At 42.4% G+C, this 17,845-nt stretch overlaps 1 protein-coding gene across 1 annotated transcript in view; it reads right to left on the bottom strand.

Moving 5' to 3' along the window:
- Nucleotides 1-212: 212 nt before the first annotated feature.
- LOC101832595 (carcinoembryonic antigen-related cell adhesion molecule 3-like) overlaps nt 213-17,845 on the bottom strand; it is a 31,591-nt gene continuing 13,958 nt past the window's right edge. The window contains exons 3-7 of the mRNA XM_040734687.1: nt 9,283-9,636; nt 5,966-6,328; nt 4,425-4,784; nt 1,550-1,891; nt 213-514 (exon numbers count right to left, since the gene is read on the bottom strand). Of these exons, the coding sequence (XP_040590621.1) occupies nt 213-514; nt 1,550-1,891; nt 4,425-4,784; nt 5,966-6,328; nt 9,283-9,636 (1,721 nt within the window). The remainder of the gene's footprint in view (nt 515-1,549; nt 1,892-4,424; nt 4,785-5,965; nt 6,329-9,282; nt 9,637-17,845) is intronic.

Genomic DNA, 17,845 nt, shown 5'->3' with positions numbered 1-17,845 from the left:
TTGATTTCTTCTTTTTGCTTTTGGAAGCCAAGTCTCTATTTATGTCCTGTTCTAACCTGGTGCACACCTTTATCCCAGGATTACAGTCATGAGTCACAATGCTAGCTGTACCTGAGTGGTGACCAATCATTTTCACCATGTAACATTTTTCCTTTCTGTACCAGATCAATAAAGAAATGCCCCAAATCTACTAGTGGATGAGCAGAGAATGGTCAGTCATTCCTCACAACCAGACTGAATGGGAGACTGGTCTTTGAACTGACTGGATTAAACACCTCACACTGATAATCTCCAGTATCCTCCCTCCTGACAGGATTTATGAAGAGTGCGCACTTTGTCGGGGACAGTGTCATCCTATCTGTGAATTGCAGACTTTGGTTATTGAAGATCCACCGGATGGAGACTCCAGTATCATCTGCCAGGCAAGTGAAATCCACAGAGCTGCTGAGGACCACCGAGTTTTGTGCTGTAACTGTGGTGCTGGTGACTTGGATAAATGGCTGTGTCACAGGCTCTGTGAAGAAAAGAGGGAGTGTAAATGACAATAACCCTTCAGAGATCTCGACTACCTCCTCTGTAGTCAATGGACACTTACTAAACCCTCCAGGGTGGAGACTTTGGGTCTGTGACATTAGACAGATTTCTTGTTATTTGCATCAATCTCCCATGACCTTTGTAGCCCTAGTTTAGCCTCTGTGCTTCCAGGTCTCTCTTTCCCTTCACCAGTGCACACAGTGCATGATCATTGTTAGGGCCCCAATTGAGCTTAGATATGAGCAATGGCCTGATCCTTGGATGGGTAGCTACACAAATCAGTAGCATCTTTTACTATTTACCTCCAGAAGAGAATTCCCTATGCTGAACCCCTCAGGACAAGGACCTGCTTGGAGACCTGTCACCTCTGTCCATCCCCTTAGACAGCCTGGACTTTCTCTGAAGTCTCCTAAGCCCATAAGAAGAGTTGGCTTACTTGTGGCAACTGTCCACTGAAATTCACGTGTAAAACATGCCCAGGTGACCTAGTTAACTGAAGCTGTCATGACAGTACACAGTTAGTTCAACACTCTGTGTATATTGAACAGTTGGTTGAAGGCTTGTTCCATGTCAGCTTGACAGGAAGTCAAAATCTAGCCCTGAAGACAAGCTCTCCATGGTCACCTGGAGTTGAGTCTGGAACAAAGTTCTTAATCCAGGGATTCCTGATGTTCACCTCACCATGATGAAAACATAGTTTCCCCTATAGACCATGCCTGACTCCCACGAGGTCTTCCTCAAGGACATGTTCATGGTGAAGACCCCAATATTCTGAGGCTGGCTAATATACTTGGGCTGAGTTACTCAGCACACATCCTCCTCTGTAGGTGGAGTGAGGTGAGGGATTCTGGTCTATTTTAGTATGTCTAACCAATGGGTGTCCTGCTCTAAGTGCTCAAACCCCAACCTGGAGACAGAATATAAATAGGAAACAATCAATCTACAACACTCAATCCTGTGTGTGATAAGGGAAATCAAACCCGCCAGAGTCCAGAGGTCACAAAGAATCACTTACTGTATATGTGGAGGTACACATGTGTTTCTTGAGTTTTAAACTGCGTATTTAAGGTTTGTAGGGTGTAGAGTCCAGTGTCATTTTGGGTGGTGTTGTAGAGCACCAAGGATCCGTTGGGGTACACAGTCACTCTACGGCTGTATGCGGGCCCCAGCCAACTTTCATTATCAGTTATTTCCTTCCATGCAATTAAATGTCTGGTGAGGATGTTTACCTCTTTGTACCAGGAAAAGGCTTGAAGGTTCTCTGGGATATTATGAACAAGTAGGAGAGCATTTGTCCCTTCAAGAACATTGGGTGTCATTAAATCAATAAAGAGCTGGGAAGGAGGAATCCTGCAGGCTAAAAGGGAGGGTAGAAGGAAAGAGAGACAAATCCATCAATACTGAGACTTCGGTTTTGGTGAAAATCTGGGGTCTGATTACTGAGAAGCTTATTCCATCATTCAACTGAGGTGGGTGTGAGTGTCTGTCACACTCAGAGGGAGAAAGTAGCAAACGACATCTATAACCTCTGAACCTGCCTGTGTCACTTCTTGTCTCCTCATGTGTTTACACACTCACTGTTCTCACATGCCCGCCCACACTCAGAAAATGAGGAGGTGGGGTGCCTTCCCTCAGATTTTCCACTGCAGACCCCAGTCTTCCCAATCTGACCTCTTTGATCTCTCTGGAAAAAGTTAACCCCCCGACTTCACATTGATATGGAATTCTAGTCTGTATTCCAGTCCACTAGAGCTGGAGTCTTATTAGAAAAACTGGTTTGATCTTCCTGGAATACTGGATACCTAGGCAGGCTCAGATACTGGAGGGTGGATTGAAGAAGGAATGTCATTGTATTTTCATGTCCAGCTATTTATGAAATTTTCATGTGTGGAACTACTGACACAAATACAACTCCAGGCTTCATTAAATTGTGTGTGTGTGGAGTGAGTGTGTGCCTGTGGGTGGGTATGAGTGTGTGTTTGTGCATAAGCATATGTATGCCATCCTGTGTGTGTGTGTGTGTGTGTGTGTGTGTGTGTGTGTAAATGCAGGTGACAGGACTTAGATTGAAGACTTTCCTATCCTTCCACTTTAGGAGATTCCTGCCAGTCTGTGAACTCACCTTCCCCTTACATGATCAGACAGTGTTCTCTTCTACTGTGAGCAGGAGCCACTACCAGTTTGCAGAACAGTTCACAGTGGGCCTTCACAGGGTGTGCCATCTGTTCTGCCCTCACTCTGTGTAGAACAGCTTTTCCTCAAGCATTTCCCCAATATTTACAGACCTCCATTCTCTGAGCTCTGCCTCTTTACAGGCAGGGGCAATTCTGAGGTTAATGTGAATGTTGTCAAGAATGGTGTCCAAGGCCATTCTCTGTCCTTACAATTCTTAGTCCTGCCTGGTGTCCCAGTCAGGTTCTCTATATATTTTTAAGTCCTGCACACCATGCAGTGAGGAACAAGGCTGATGATCAACTCTGTGACCTAGGACAACAACAGCCCCCCCCAGGGCTGCCCTCTGCTATGTTCTCCCAAACTTTATGATACAGAATCCTAGCAGAGCACCTACTCTGCCTTGTATTCTCAATGCTCTGAGAAGGAGGGATTTAATCCCAACTGAAAGGTGACACAGATGTCTATTAAAGCTTGAAAGGGGCCATCTGAGTAATGCCTGGGAAAGGGACCAGACCCACTCTCAATAGAATCACCAGACAGGGCCAACAAAATCAAGGAATAGATTCCTGAGGATACGAAGCAGGAGGTGACCTGAGTCCTGGAGAAAGGGTGGTGACTCCATCAAACTAAGAAGAGTTTCAGAGGAACCCTCCATCTTCCCATGATGGTAGAGCCATGTCTTGGGTCTCTACGTACCCATCCTGGTATGCAACAGACATCTGTCTAGGTGAAGTCTTAATGGGATTTATAGGGTGATAATGGGTGTTAACATAGGGTCCTCTGGTAGAGAAGTGTGATTAGAAACACAGGAAGCAATCAGGATGTCTAAGAATGCTGTAAGTGACCTCCAGATCTATAGGGACATGGATGGAAGGTAGGCTACAATTAAGCTCATGGGTCCTAGAAATACACGTCTAGGTATTTATTTCGTGTCCTTCTATAGCCACCTAATGGTTACTAGAGGAACTGTCCCTCATGTCTGGGAGATTTCCATATCAGTACCTCTGCTACTAGTTACCTGAAGGAGAGAATTCCAAAGCTGGACCCTAGAGGACAATCACTTGCAAAAGGATTTCTGTCCATTATTACTTCACTTGGGGATCCTAACCTTCCTGTGAGGACTCATAATTCCATCAGGACAGTTACTTAGCTATATGGGAAACTGACCAGATACACTCTCCATGTGCTATCCTTAAGTAAGGCATCCTGGTGACCTAAGCTGACTGTAGCTCTCATGACAGTGCACTAGCTGGTTCCACATACCAATAAAGTCTTGTTCTCTGCCCTCTCTAACAGGAATTCAAAACCAAACAGTAACTAAAAGTTCCCCAGTGTCATCTGATGTCTAGTCAGAGACACAAATTTGTAGCCAGGGCTTCCTGACATTCTCTGTGAGGATTCCATGACTTCATCACCAGGCCCTGCCTGATTCCCACACTGTCTTTCTGGGGAAATCTACATGAAGGATCCAAGTGTCTTGGCTACAGCTGACATCCTGGGACTAAGTTTACCAAGCACAGGTCCACAACTCTACAAATAAATAGTGGTGAGTGTTTCTGATACATTACAATTTGTCTACTCCTGCAGTGCAGGTCCAAACCCCATGTGGGGACACAATGGGGAGAAGGAACCAGGCACAGCCCAGTCCTGGGGGCTAAGTGTATGAATTAGGATAAGCTACACCCAGCAGCTGGAGATGATAGAGAATCACTTACTGTACACATGGAGTAGTATATATGCTATTTCAAAATGTAAATCACTTTTGAAAATTTGTAGTGTATAGATTCCTGCATCACTCTCCATGACATCCTGGAGCAAAAGGGATCCATTGGGGTACACCATTGCTCTTCTGCTGTAGAGAGGCCCCTTGTAGATGTAATTCACATCTCTTCTGTATGCCACAATTTTATAATTTGGGATGCTATATGCTGATTTGAACCAGGCAAAAGATAGCATATTTTTGGGTAGATTATGAACAAGGAGAAGAACGCTTTCCCCTTTAACAGCATTCTGTGGCACTGGCTCTATCATGAGTTGGACAGAAGTGAGAGGGTTGCAGCACACAGAAAGGGAGGCTGAAACACAAAAGAAAAACAGTTATCTCAAGGATTGTTGTGCTTGGTGGAAAGAAAGCAACCTATATTCTAAACAGATAAGTTCATCACTCAGTCTAAAGATTAAGGTGTGGGTGTTTGCAACCCACTTGGTGAATATTAACAACATGACCCTCATTTCCACAGTGTCCCTGAATTTGTCATTTCTTCTACATGGAATTCTCTCCTGGGGTGTCTATACGGCTGCCCTTCACTGCCCTCAGTCAAGCACTGCACACTGAGGTTGATATTATGCCTTCTCTGAACTTTTTCTCCACAGACCCCACATCTTCATTCTATAGCTTTTTTTTTCTCAGATTCCTTTGTGGCTCCAGTCAATCCTTGACTTCAATTTCTACATGCCTTTGCTACATTGCCCTGAATTCAACAAGTCTAGGTCTGTGTAAGGTATAGAAAAAGTCTGATATGCTCGGCAAGCTTGGGTGTTAGAAAAGATTTATATGAGCATGGCTGGTTTTATGTAAATGTAACACAAGCTACAGTTGATTTGGAAGAGGGGGACTCAATTGAAAATGCCAGCACCATGTTAATCTGTGGGCAAATTTATAGTACAATGTTTTAAATCAGTGATTGATGTGGGAGGGTCCAGTCCACTGAAAGTAGTTCTGCTCCTGTCCTAAGGGTGATATAAAAGAGAGGGCCGAGCAAGCAATAAAGAGCAGACTAATAGGCATCACTCCTCCTCTGTCTCTGCAACAGTTCTTAGATTTTTTTATGAAATTCATGTTTGGAGAAAATAAATTCCCCAGTTTGACATGGACAACCAAAAAATGTTGCTCCCATTCAGCACTAAGAGGCATAATCTAGCCCTTCCAAAATATCCCATATTGTCAGTAGCAGTTGAGCCTAGGACAGTTAGTATGAATAAGGCTTCCTGGAGACTGCCTCTCTGTTAAAATTTCAAAACTGCCTCAATCAGCCCCTACCTGAGCAACTCTTAGACTGAGTTTCTTTACATCAAGGACTTTCCTGACAGAGGGGGAGTCAGATGATGTAGTATGATATCAACATGTGTCTCCATCATGTGTGACCACAACTAAATACCAAAACACCAACATTGGGACACTAAGTGGAGGCCAGAAAAGACAGTGATATGTGTATAAATATTAAAGAAGATTGAATGATCACAGAGAATCACTTACTGTCTACCAGAAGTTGTCCTTGCGTTAATCCAACTTTCCCATCTCTGGTCAGAGTTTTTAGGGTGTAGGATCCAGTGTCACTCCTGGTCAAATTCTGGATCAGCAGGGATCCATTGCTGTACAGTGTCTCTCTACCACTGTGTGCAAGGCCCACAGTGTTTGTGGGCCTTGAATTTGTGTTTACACTGTATTTGGCAATCTCATGGTCCTTGATCACAATTGTTCCTTTGTACCAGTAAATGGCTAAAATATTCTTTGGGAGACTGTGAACCACTAAAAGAGCACTTCCCCCTTCAGCAGCACTGGGTGGAACTGATTCAATAGTAGGCTGAGCAGAGGTGGGATAGTGATGACAATGAGAGGCTAGAAGAGAAGAAAGATCCATTAGTAGTAGGAATTTGGTATTTATTTATGTTGGGACCCTGTGTCCTGAGCAGGTGTGGCCATTGCTCAGCCAAGATGTGTGTCTCCTAGTCCTACTAGGTGACTCAGGACATGTGCTCTATGCATTCAGAGTCCATGCACATGTCAGCTTCTATGTATGACACTCTGATCAGTTGTTAACATAGCTCCGGTTCACTTCCCTCAGGATCCTGCTCACATTCAGTGTAGATTGGCATTGGGGGATGACTTCCTTGCTTGTTTCCCTAAAAACCCTCACACCTGACACTCTGACTTTCCTGTGCTTTAGGTTCTTTCCTCTTGTGATTCAAGCCAACCCGTAACTTCACCTTTGAGGTTTTTAGTGAACTATCTTCAAGTTCACTTGGAGTACACTTTTGTGAAGACCATGGTTAATCTCATTTTTGGAAGGAATGCTACCTAGAGAAGGTCTAGTATGTCCAGGGTTTAATTTAATTCTTTACATATATTTCAATTTCAATTGTTCATAAATTCATGCAGGTGTGAATACATGTGCATTCCTAAATAGATGGGTATGTTGATGGGTGTGTGCCACAGTATGTGTGTGGCAGAGGACAACATTTAGGAGTGAGAGGATTCTCTTCTTTGGCCATGTGGGATCTGGGCACTAAATTCAAGTCAATGGGCCTGACAAATTTTGCCTTCACTCAATGAAACACCTCACTGATCCACACAGGTCAGATTCTTTTCTTTGTCATCTGTTCTAGCTGGAAAACTCCGCCTTCAGAATATAGCAACCAACCTGATTGCCATTAAACAGAAAACAATCTGGCTTTCAATTCAACCATTTGCCATTTCCTGTTCACTGAGAGCTTCCTGCTGCTGGACCTCTATCCCCCTTTGTTATCACCCCCACTAAGTGGGCAAGCAGACACCTTTATTCTCCTTCAGACTCTTGTTCTCCTCAGACATTCTAACCAGCGCCTGAACTCCTCCCCTAGCCACACACACACACGGCTAGGAAATTCTCTTCACTTATGAGACTAGCTGCTGCCCATGGTGACCCTTGGCAAGTTCCAAGGGTATCTTGATCCCTTGGAACATGGTGGGGTCTCCAAAGGACCCAGCATAGCTACCACACTCTTTGGTTCCAGAGTTAATTCTGCTGTTCCAGAGTCAGCTCTTCTCTCCCACAGTAAGCACTGCTGTCCTGAAGTCACTCCAATGTGTCTGAGTCAGCTTTAGTGTCCTAAAGTCACTCTGATGAACCTGAATCAGCGACTTCTGAGCTAAGCCTGCTGCAAGGCAGAATCACATCAAAGAGTCACATGGACTGTGGGTGGATCCTTGTCCAAGGCAGTTCTCCCTCCTCTCCTTGGCACTGATTTGTAATTCTTTTCACAAATCTCTTTATGTTCAGGCCTCCTGACCACACAGTGAGCAATGAGCCAATAATTATCCCTGTGTCCCAAAGCCCAACAGCTCACACCAGGGCTGACCACTGCTTTGTCCTGGCCTTGGTGTGTAGCACAAAAGAGGGGGGATTTCTCACCCCTATGCATTTTCTGTGACACAGAGACTCTGCTTTGAACCCAGTTTTCCTTGTGTCCACCATGCCCTGGTAAGGTGGAATTTGTTCTCGTACAGAAGGCGGCATGTGTCTGTGTTACCTAGAAAGGTGCCACATGAGTGATGGCAGGGGAAGGACACTCATTGCTTATCACTAGAGTGACTATTCAAGATCATATCCAGGATAGACATCCAGGAACAGTTGTATCAGGAGATCCATGTCCTGTCTGTTGAGAAGGTCACCTGTGACCTTGAAAGGGGTGATCTCACACTGCTGTTGAGAGTTTCAAAGGGAAACCTGAATTCCAGACTCTTTTGTTGTCTGAGGTATGGTTCAGGTTTGCTCATGTCCACCTTGACATTTTAGAGACATCTCTGTCCTTTGCTTGGTAATTCCCCTGTGGTTCCCCTCTTTCCCTGTGCTAGAAAGAAGGATCCTGAACGTGATTCCTAGAATACTACTTTTCTCAGACAAAGGAAGCACCAACATGTCAGATTGGTCTGTAGGAGGGACATCCAGATGTATTGGAACAGAAATGGAAATCACGTATATTTCTTTCTTCTCCACAGAACCAACAACTCAGGGTTTGACTGTGAGCAAATATCACCCCCTGGTGGTCAACAGGATGACTGTAGCTCATGTCTGGGTGGTGTAAAGACAATCAGAGCCTGTTACCATTTGGCTACATGAGGGAAATCCGGGGGGGGGACCCCAGGGGAGAAGCACATGCCTAGTGGACCTGTGTCCTCTGTTCTTCACCTTGGAGAATATGATCGTCTTGTGAATTTTCATAAGTCCATCAAAAGAGTTGGCAGATGGCTCGGCACCTGTCTAATTCTGTCCTCCATGCTGAGTCTCAGAAGGAGGTGTCCTGGTAACATAGCTTGTTTGTGGCTCTCAGATCAGTGCACTAGTTGGGTTCACATGCTGTGAAATATGGAAATCCAAAAACTGTTGTTCCCTCTCAGCTCCATAAGGAAGTAAGAGTTCAAACCTGGAAAATACTCCCCAAGGTCACTTGTAATCAAGACTGGGAGAGAGGGATGGAGCCAGGGTTCCTGGCCCTCACCTCTCTCCGAGGATCCCAATGCCAAAAGGGTCCTTCTCAGTACCATGTTCATAGTGAGAACACCAAAGACAAAACAGAATCTAATGCATTTGCACTGACTTATCCTTTCACACACACACACACACACACACACACACACACACACAACTCTGAGGGTTGAGTCAGAGCAAGAGTATAATCTATGGTCATTTGTCTCTAGTACGTGTGTCCTGCACTAAATGCTCAAATACCAACATGAGACATAGTACAGAATGAAGTTATGCACAGGTCAGACAAAAGAGCCACCCAGAACTGAATAATCACAAAATCACTTACTGTCCACCTGGAGTTGCACATGTGCTAATTCAGTTTTCATGTCTCTACTCAGAGTTCGTAGCGTGTAGAATCCAGTGTCAGCCCAGGTGAAATTCTGGAGCAGCAGGGATCCATTACTGTACACTATCTCTCTACCACTGTGTGCAGGGCCCAACACAGTTGAATTTGTGGCTTTTATGTGCCAGACAATCTCAGAGCTCTTGAACACAATTCCTCCTTTGTACCAGAAAAAGGATCGAAGATTCTCCGGGATATTATGAGCCACTAGAAGAACATTTGTACCTTCTACAATGCTTGATGGAATTGACTCAATAGTGATCTGAGCAGAGGAGCAAGGGCACCCACAATAGGAGGCTAGGAGGAAAGATAGACATTGGTCAATAGTCAGACCTTCATATTTGGCTCAGTTGAGGCCCTGTTTCCTGAGCAGGTATGTCCATAGCTTACTTTAGATATGTGAGTGGATTCTTTCTGCTATTTATTTCCATGTCCTCAGTGACCTTGCACTTGTCATTTCCTATGTATGGCACTCTCTGCTTAGGTGACAATATGGCCCCAGTCCACTGCTATCAGACCTCCTGCTCACATTCAGGGTAGATTGTTGATGGGGAATGACTTCTTGGATTATTTCCTCTAGACAATGACACCTGACTGGATGATATTTTGTTGGTTATGTACATTAATCTTGTGGTTCCAGTCAACACCTGACTTTACCTTCAGCTTTCTTTACCTTTAGTCCACTGGTACTATGGAATTGTGATAACCTGGAGTTGTGTTAGATTTTTCAAAGAAATGATGCCTGGAAAATGTGTTGATATCTTGTTTATACACATAAAGCTTCTCTGAAGATCAGAGGATGGAACTTGTCACTCTATAACCATAGAGGTCAGGAGGTTTGTTCAGAAAGACAGGAAAGGAGATGGCTGGGCACAAAAAGGAAGTGAGAAGGCTGGGAATAGATAGGAAGTGAGATGGATGGGCAAAGACAGGAAGTAGGGTGTATGTGTGGAGATAGGATATAAGTGGAAAAAAGTAGGAAATTGCTTTTATCCACTGGGGAAACTAGTGAGGTAAAGGTGGTTTGGCTTGTTCCTATCCTCTCATCTATCAGCATTTTCTCTATGTTTGAATCCTGATTTTTATTATTTTGACCAATAAAGAACTCCACTTACGGATCTTAGCAAAAGCAATCTACATTTTCAATACAATCTCAAGCAAAATCCCAGCAAAATTCATCACAGACCTTGACAGAACAATGCTCAACTTTATATGAAAAGACAGGCCCCAAACTCTGGTGAGACCAGCTGCAGGTGAGCTTGGGTCTCGGGGAGGGGGACATTCCCCATCCTCTGCCTAACACCCATCCCCTCGATCTTCTGGGGCCTCTCGTGGCACCCAGAAGACTCGCCCACACAGGAAAGACATCAGCCCTTCCAGGTTCCAAACTCTGGCAAGCCCAGCTTCAGGTGAGCTTCGGTCTCCAGAGGGACACTCCCCATCTCCTGCCCAACACCCATTCCCTGGAGCTTCTGTGGGCCATTCCTGGCAACCAGAAGGCCTGCCCACACAGGAAAGACATCAGCCCTTCCAGGCCCAAAACTCCAGTGATCCCAGCTCCAGCTTAAGCTTCACTGTAAGCATCCCCAGCTTCAGCTTCAGGAAGGAAGGAGATCAGTGGATATGGAAAGACCCCACCAGCACCCACTGCGAGAAGAGATGGGAAGAAGACAGAATAAGAGTTCACACAGCAATAGAAAGACCAACATGACTCCACCAGAATCTAGGGTACAAACACCAGCAAGACCTGAAAAGCACTACATAGACGAAGCAGAGGAGAAAGACCTTAAAATTATTTTATGAAGATGATAGAGTCCCTCAACGAAGAAACGAGGAAATCTAGAAGAAAAACAAACAAAAACATCCATGAAATGGGGGAAATTTTCAAGAAATAAATCTCTCAAAGAATCTAAAGAGCACCAAGAAAAAATAACCAAACAAATGAAAGAAACAAATCAAACAGTTGAAGGATTGAAAGCTGAAACAGAAACGATAAAGAAAGAAGAGAATGAGGGGATGTGTGAAATAGAAAAGCTGGATAAATGATCAGGAACTACAGATGCAAGTATCATCAATAGAATAAAAGAGATAGAAGAGAGAATCTCAGATGCTGAAGACTCACTAGAGGATATAGAGTTGTCAACCAAAGAAAATCTCAAAACCAACAAATCCCTAACACAAAATATCCAAGAAATATGGGACACTGTGAAGAAGCCAAACCTGAGAATAATAGGTATAGAAGAAGGCAAACAAATACAGCTCAAACGTACAGAAAACATATTCAACAAAATCATAGAAGAAAACTTCCCTAACCTAAAGAAGGATATGCCTATGAAAATACAAGAATCCTACAGAACACCAAATAGCCTGGACCAGAAAAAGAAGTCACCTCACCATATAATAATCAAAACATCAAACCTACAGAATAAAGAGAAAATATTAAGAGCAGCTAAAGAAAAAAGCCAAGTAACATATGAAGGCAGACCTCTCCAAAATATACCTGACTTCTCAATAGAAGCAATGAAGGCCAGAAGATCCTGGATAGATGTCATACAAGCACTAAGGGAACAAGGATGCCAGCCCAGACTACTATATCCAGCAAAGCTTTCAATTACCATAGATGGAGAAAACACAATATTCCATGACAAAGCCAGATTTAAACAATATGTATCCATGAATCCAGCTCTACAGAAAATGCTAGAAGGAAAACCTAGATCCAAGGAAGATAACTATGCTCACAAAGACACAGGCAATATATAATCGCACTTTACAAAGCACCAAAAGAAAAAGGGAGGAGAAACTACACAAAATGACTTCACTACCAATAAATCAAGCACAAACAAGAATCATAAATCAGAGTGCCTGGGGATCGCCTGGGAACTGCACAGAGCTTCAAATCCTGGTGGGAGCCAAACACCCCAGAATCCAGGAATTCTCTCCCACCAACGAGACCAGGAAACGAGAGGAGCCAGGGAGACCAGGGGAGCAGCTGTTCCGGCCGCAGGATCAGGTACAACAGGATCCAGCAAAGGGTCCAGGGGACCAGGTGGGAGGCTAAGTGTCCCAGATTCCTGTTCTTTGCCACCCACGGGACCAGAACAAGGACAAGGAATAGAAGAACCACCAAATTATTGGACTTGCTAGCACCAAACAAAGGGAACTCTGGTTCCCTAACCACAAGACCAGTAAGGGGCTCTTTCTGCACCCACTAGAAGAAGAGATGGGAGAGAGACAATACAAAAACACACTCAGCAACAGAAAAACAAATATGACACCACCAGATTCTAGAGACTCCACACCAGCAAGACTCCAATATTCCAATGCAAAAGAAGCAGAAGAGAATGACCTTGAAATCACTTTCATGAAAATGATACAGGCTAAAAGAGGATATAGGAAAATCCCTCAAAGAAATGGAAGAAAAAGCAAACCAAAAATGCAAGAAATGGAAGAAAGAACAAACCAAAAAATTCATAAAAGACAACAAATGGGCAAAAAGATAAACCAAAAATTGCAAGAAGCAATGCAAACACTGCAAGGGTTGAAAACTGAAATAGAGACATTAAAAAAACACAATCTGAAGAAAGGCAGGAAATAGAAAAGCTGGGCAAACAGCCAGGTACTACTGATACAAGCATTGCCAACAGAATAGAAGAGATGGAAGAGAGAATTTCAAGTCTTGAAGATACACTAGGAGAAATGGATTCATCAACCAAAGAAAACCTTACGTCCAGCAAATCCTTAACACAAAACACCAAGGAAATATGGGACACCACGAAAAGACCAAACCTAAGAATAATAGGTATAGAAGAAGGAGAAGAAAACCACCTCAAAGGGGCAGAAAACATATTCAACAACATCATAGAAGAAAACTTTCCCAACCTTAAGAAAGACATGCCAATGAAGGTACAAGAAGCTAACAGAACACCAAATAGAGTGGACCACAAAAAAAGTCCCCTCGCCACATAATAATCAAGACCCCAAACATACAGACTAACATATAAAGGCAGACCTATCAGACTTACAACAGACTTCTCCATGGAAACTCTGAAAGCCAGAAGGTCCTGGATAGATATTCTACCAACACTAAGAGACCATGGATGCCAGCCCAGACTACTATACCCGGCAAAGCTCTCAATCACTATAGATGGAGAAAACAAAATATTCCATGACAAAACTAGATTCAAGCAATACGTATCAACTAACTCAGCCCTACAGAAAGTTTTGGAAGGAAAACTCCAGCCCAAGGAAGTTAACTACAACCAGGAACACATAGGCATTAGAGAATCCCTCTCTACCAACAGCCAAAAGAACAAAGGGGTGAAATTCCACACGTAATTCCACCACCAACACCCATTGCAAATCGAAGAAGAATGACCAATCAATGGGCGTTAATATCCCTCAACATTAATGGCCTTAACTCACCCATAAAAAGACACAGGCTAGCAGAATGGATTCGAAGACAGAACCCTTCCTTCTGCTTCATAAAAAAAACACACCTCACCCTCAAAGACAGGCATTACCTGAGAGTTAAAGGTTGGGAAAATTTTTCCAATCAAATGGACCCAAGAAACAAGCAGGGGTAGCAATCCTAATATCTAACAAATTAGACTTTAAAATAAAATCAATCAAAAGAGATGAAGGAGGTCATTACATACTCATCACAGGCGAAATCCACCAAGATGAAGTGTCTATCCTGAACACCTATGTCCCAAATACAAAGGCATCCATATTCATAAAAGAAACATTACTAAAACTTAAATCACATATAAAGCCCAACACACTTATAGTGGGAGATTTCAACACACCACTCTCACCACTAGACAGGAATACCAGACAGAAACTCAAAGAAGCAAAGAGTCTAATAGAAGTAATGACACAACTGGGATTAACAGACGTCTATAGAGCACTTCATCCACATAAAAAAGAATATACCTTCTTCTCACCACCACATGGAACCTTCTTAAAAGTCGACCACATACTTGGCAACTTATCCAACCTCAGCAGCAGCAAAAAAATTGGAATAACTCCATGCATCTTATCAGACCACCATGCTTTCAAATTAGGATTCAACAACAACACAAATTGCAGAAAACCTACAAACTCATGGAAATTGAATAATGCACAACTGCACCATTCCTGGGTCAAAGAAGAAATAAAAAAGAAATTAAAGCCTTCCTAGAATTCAATGAGAATGAAGACACAACATACCACTACCTATGGGACACTTTGAAAGCAGTGCTATGGGGGAAGATCATAGCACAAAGTACCCACATGAAGAAACTGGAGAATAGTTATACTAGAGAATTAACAGCAGAGCTGAAAGCTCTAGAACATGAAGAAGCAAATTCCCCGAGGAGGAGTAGACACCTGGAAATAATAAAATTGAGGGCTGAAATCAATGAAGTGGAAACTAGGAAAACAATTCAAAGGACCAATGCAATGAAGAGTTGGTTCTTTGAGAAAATCAACAAGATAGACAAACCTTTGTCCAAACTTACCAAACAGCAGAGAGTTAACATGCAAATTGACAAAATCAGAAATGAAAAGTGGGACATAACAACGGACTCTGAGGAAATTCAGAGAATCATCAGGTCATACTTTGAAAACGTGTACTCCACAAAATTCAAAAATTTAAAGGAAATGGACGACTTCCTGGATAGCTATCACTTGCCAAAATTAAATCAAGAACAGATAAGGAATTTAAATAGACCTATAACCCCTATGGAAATAGAAGCAGTCATCAAAAGTCTCCCAATAGAAGCAGAAGGGTCTTTGCCAAACTCTTTCTATGAGGCTTCAATATCCTTGATTCCCAAGCCACACAAAGACACAACTAAGAAAGAGAACTTCAGACCAATATCCCTCATGAACATTGATGCAAAAATACTCAATAATATACAGGCAAATCGGATCCAAGAACACATCAAAAAAATCATTCACCACGATCAAGTAGGTTTCATCCCAGGGATGCAGAGATGGTTCAACATACAAAAATCCTTCAATGTAATCCACCATATAAACAAGCTGAAAAACAAAAATCACATGATCATCTCACTAGATGCTGAAAAAGCCTTTGACAAAATCCAACACCCCTTCATGATAAAGTTCTTGGAGAGATCTGGGATAACAGGGGCATACTTAAACATAATAAAAGCTATATACAGTAAACCAACAGCTAACATCAAACTAAATGGACAGAAACTCAACGCAATTCCTCTAAAATCAGGAATAAAACAAGGCTGTCCACTCTCTCTATACCTTTTCAACATTGTACTTGAAGTTCTAGCCATTGCCATACAACAACAAAAGGGGATCAAGGAGATACATATTGAGAATGAAGAGGTCAAACTTTCACTGTTTGCAGATAGTTTACATAAATGACACAAAGGACTCTACCAGGAAACTCTTACAGCTGACTAACACCTTCAGCAAAGTAGCAGGCTACAAATCAACTCAAGAAAACCAGTAGTCCTACTATATACAGATGATAAAAGGGCTGAGAAAGAAATCAGAGGATAAGTTCTTAAGAGTTCTATAATTGCAACAATAACTATTTACAGTGAATTGGTGTCCGGTAAGTCTGGTTTCACTTTGTTCCTTCCCCCCTTGTAAACAAATATTTTAGATAGACAGAAACTTATGAAGACCCGATATTTTACCATTAATCAAGTGAACACCTATTTGTTTTGTTTTCTTTGTTGAGATAGGGCCTCTTTATGTTTCCCAGGTGGCACTGAATCTACTATCCTTTACCACAGTCTATAAAGGGAAAGGATTACAAGTGGGTGCAACAGCCGGGCGATGGTGGTGCATGCCTTTAATCCCAGCACTCGGGAGGCAGAGGCAGGCAGATCTCAGTGAGTTCAAGGCTGGGCTGGACCGACAGCCTCCAAATAATACAAAGGAAACCCTGTCTCATAAAACCAAAAAAAAACAAAGGGGGTGCAACAATACCCACGTGAACACATTCTCTTGGGTTCAGTTATGTGCTGGATATTTTATATCAGTTTAGCACTAGTAGAGTCATAAGAGGAAGGAGCTCCAGTTGAGAAAATGCCAAATGCAAGGCATTTTCTTCTTCTTTTTTTTTGGGACAGGGTTTCTCTGTGTTGTTTTGGAGGCTGTCCTGGAACTCACTCTGTAGAGCAAGCCATTTGAAGCAAGTCAATAAACAGTTCTCCTCCATAGCCTATGTATCAGCTCCTACCTCTGGTATCCTGCTCTGTTTGAGTTCCTGTCCTTATTGTCTTCACTTAGGAGAAGAATAAGCCAAATAAACACTTTCTTCCCACCCCCCCAAAAAAGAATCATCAATCAATGGTCATTAATATCCCTCAATGTCAACAGTATCAACTTGCCTATAAAAAGACACAGACTAGCAGAATGGATACGAAGACAGAACCCATCCTTCTGCAACATGCAAGAAACACATCTTAACGTCAAAGACAGACGTTACCTCAGAGTAAAGGGTTGGGAAAAGATTTTCCAATCAAACGGACCTAAGAAACAAGCTGGTGTAGCAATCCTAATATCTAACAAACTAGATTTCAAATTAAAATCAATCAAAAGAGATGAAGAAGGGCACTATTTATTCATAAAAGGAAAAGTACATCAAGATGAAGTCTCAATTTTAAACATCTATGCCCCAAATACAAAGGCACGTACATTCATGAAAGGAACATTACTAAAGCTCAAATTGCACATAAAATCTAACAGACTGATAGTAGGAGACTTCAACACTCCACTCTCATTAATAGATAGGACCTCCAGACAGAAACTTAACAAAGAAACAAAAGAACTAACAGAACTTATGACACAACTGGGTTTAACAGACATCTATAGAACATTCCTCCCAAACACAAAAGGATATAACTTCTTCTCTGTGCCACATGGAACCTTCTCTAAAACTGACCAAATAATAGCAAACAGCAAATCTCCGCAGATGCAAAAAAAATGGAATAACCCCCTGTATCTTATCAGACCACCATGCATTAAAATTAGAATTCAACAATAACACAAATCGCAGAAACCCTACAAACTCATGGAAATTGAACAATGCACAATTGCACCATCCCTGGGTAAAGGAAGAAATAAAAAAAGAAATTAAAGACTTCCTGGAATTCAATGAGAATGAAGACACAACATCCGCAGTGCTGAGAGGAAAGTTCATACCACTAAGTGCCCACATGACAAAACTGGAGAACATTCATACTAGAGAATTAATAGCACAGTAGAATGTTCTAGAACAAAAAGAAGCAAACTCACACAGCAGGAGCAGATGCCAGGAAATAACCAAATATAGGACTGAAATCAATCAAGTAGAAATGAGGAAAACATTGAAAATAATCAATGAAACAAAGAGTTGGCTCTTTGAGAAAATCAACAAAATAGACAAACCTCTGTCCAAACTAACCAAAAGACAGAGAGAGAGCATGCTAATTAACAAAATCAGAAATGAAAAGGGGGACATAACAACAGACTCTGAAGAAATCCAGAGAATCATCAG

The sequence above is a fragment of the Mesocricetus auratus genome, unplaced genomic scaffold (assembly GCF_017639785.1).
Source record: "Mesocricetus auratus isolate SY011 unplaced genomic scaffold, BCM_Maur_2.0 Super-Scaffold_100038, whole genome shotgun sequence".
Classification (NCBI taxonomy): Eukaryota; Metazoa; Chordata; class Mammalia; order Rodentia; family Cricetidae; genus Mesocricetus; species Mesocricetus auratus.
The sequence above is the reverse complement of the archived record's forward strand: the minus strand, read 5'-3'. Positions and strand labels throughout refer to the sequence as shown.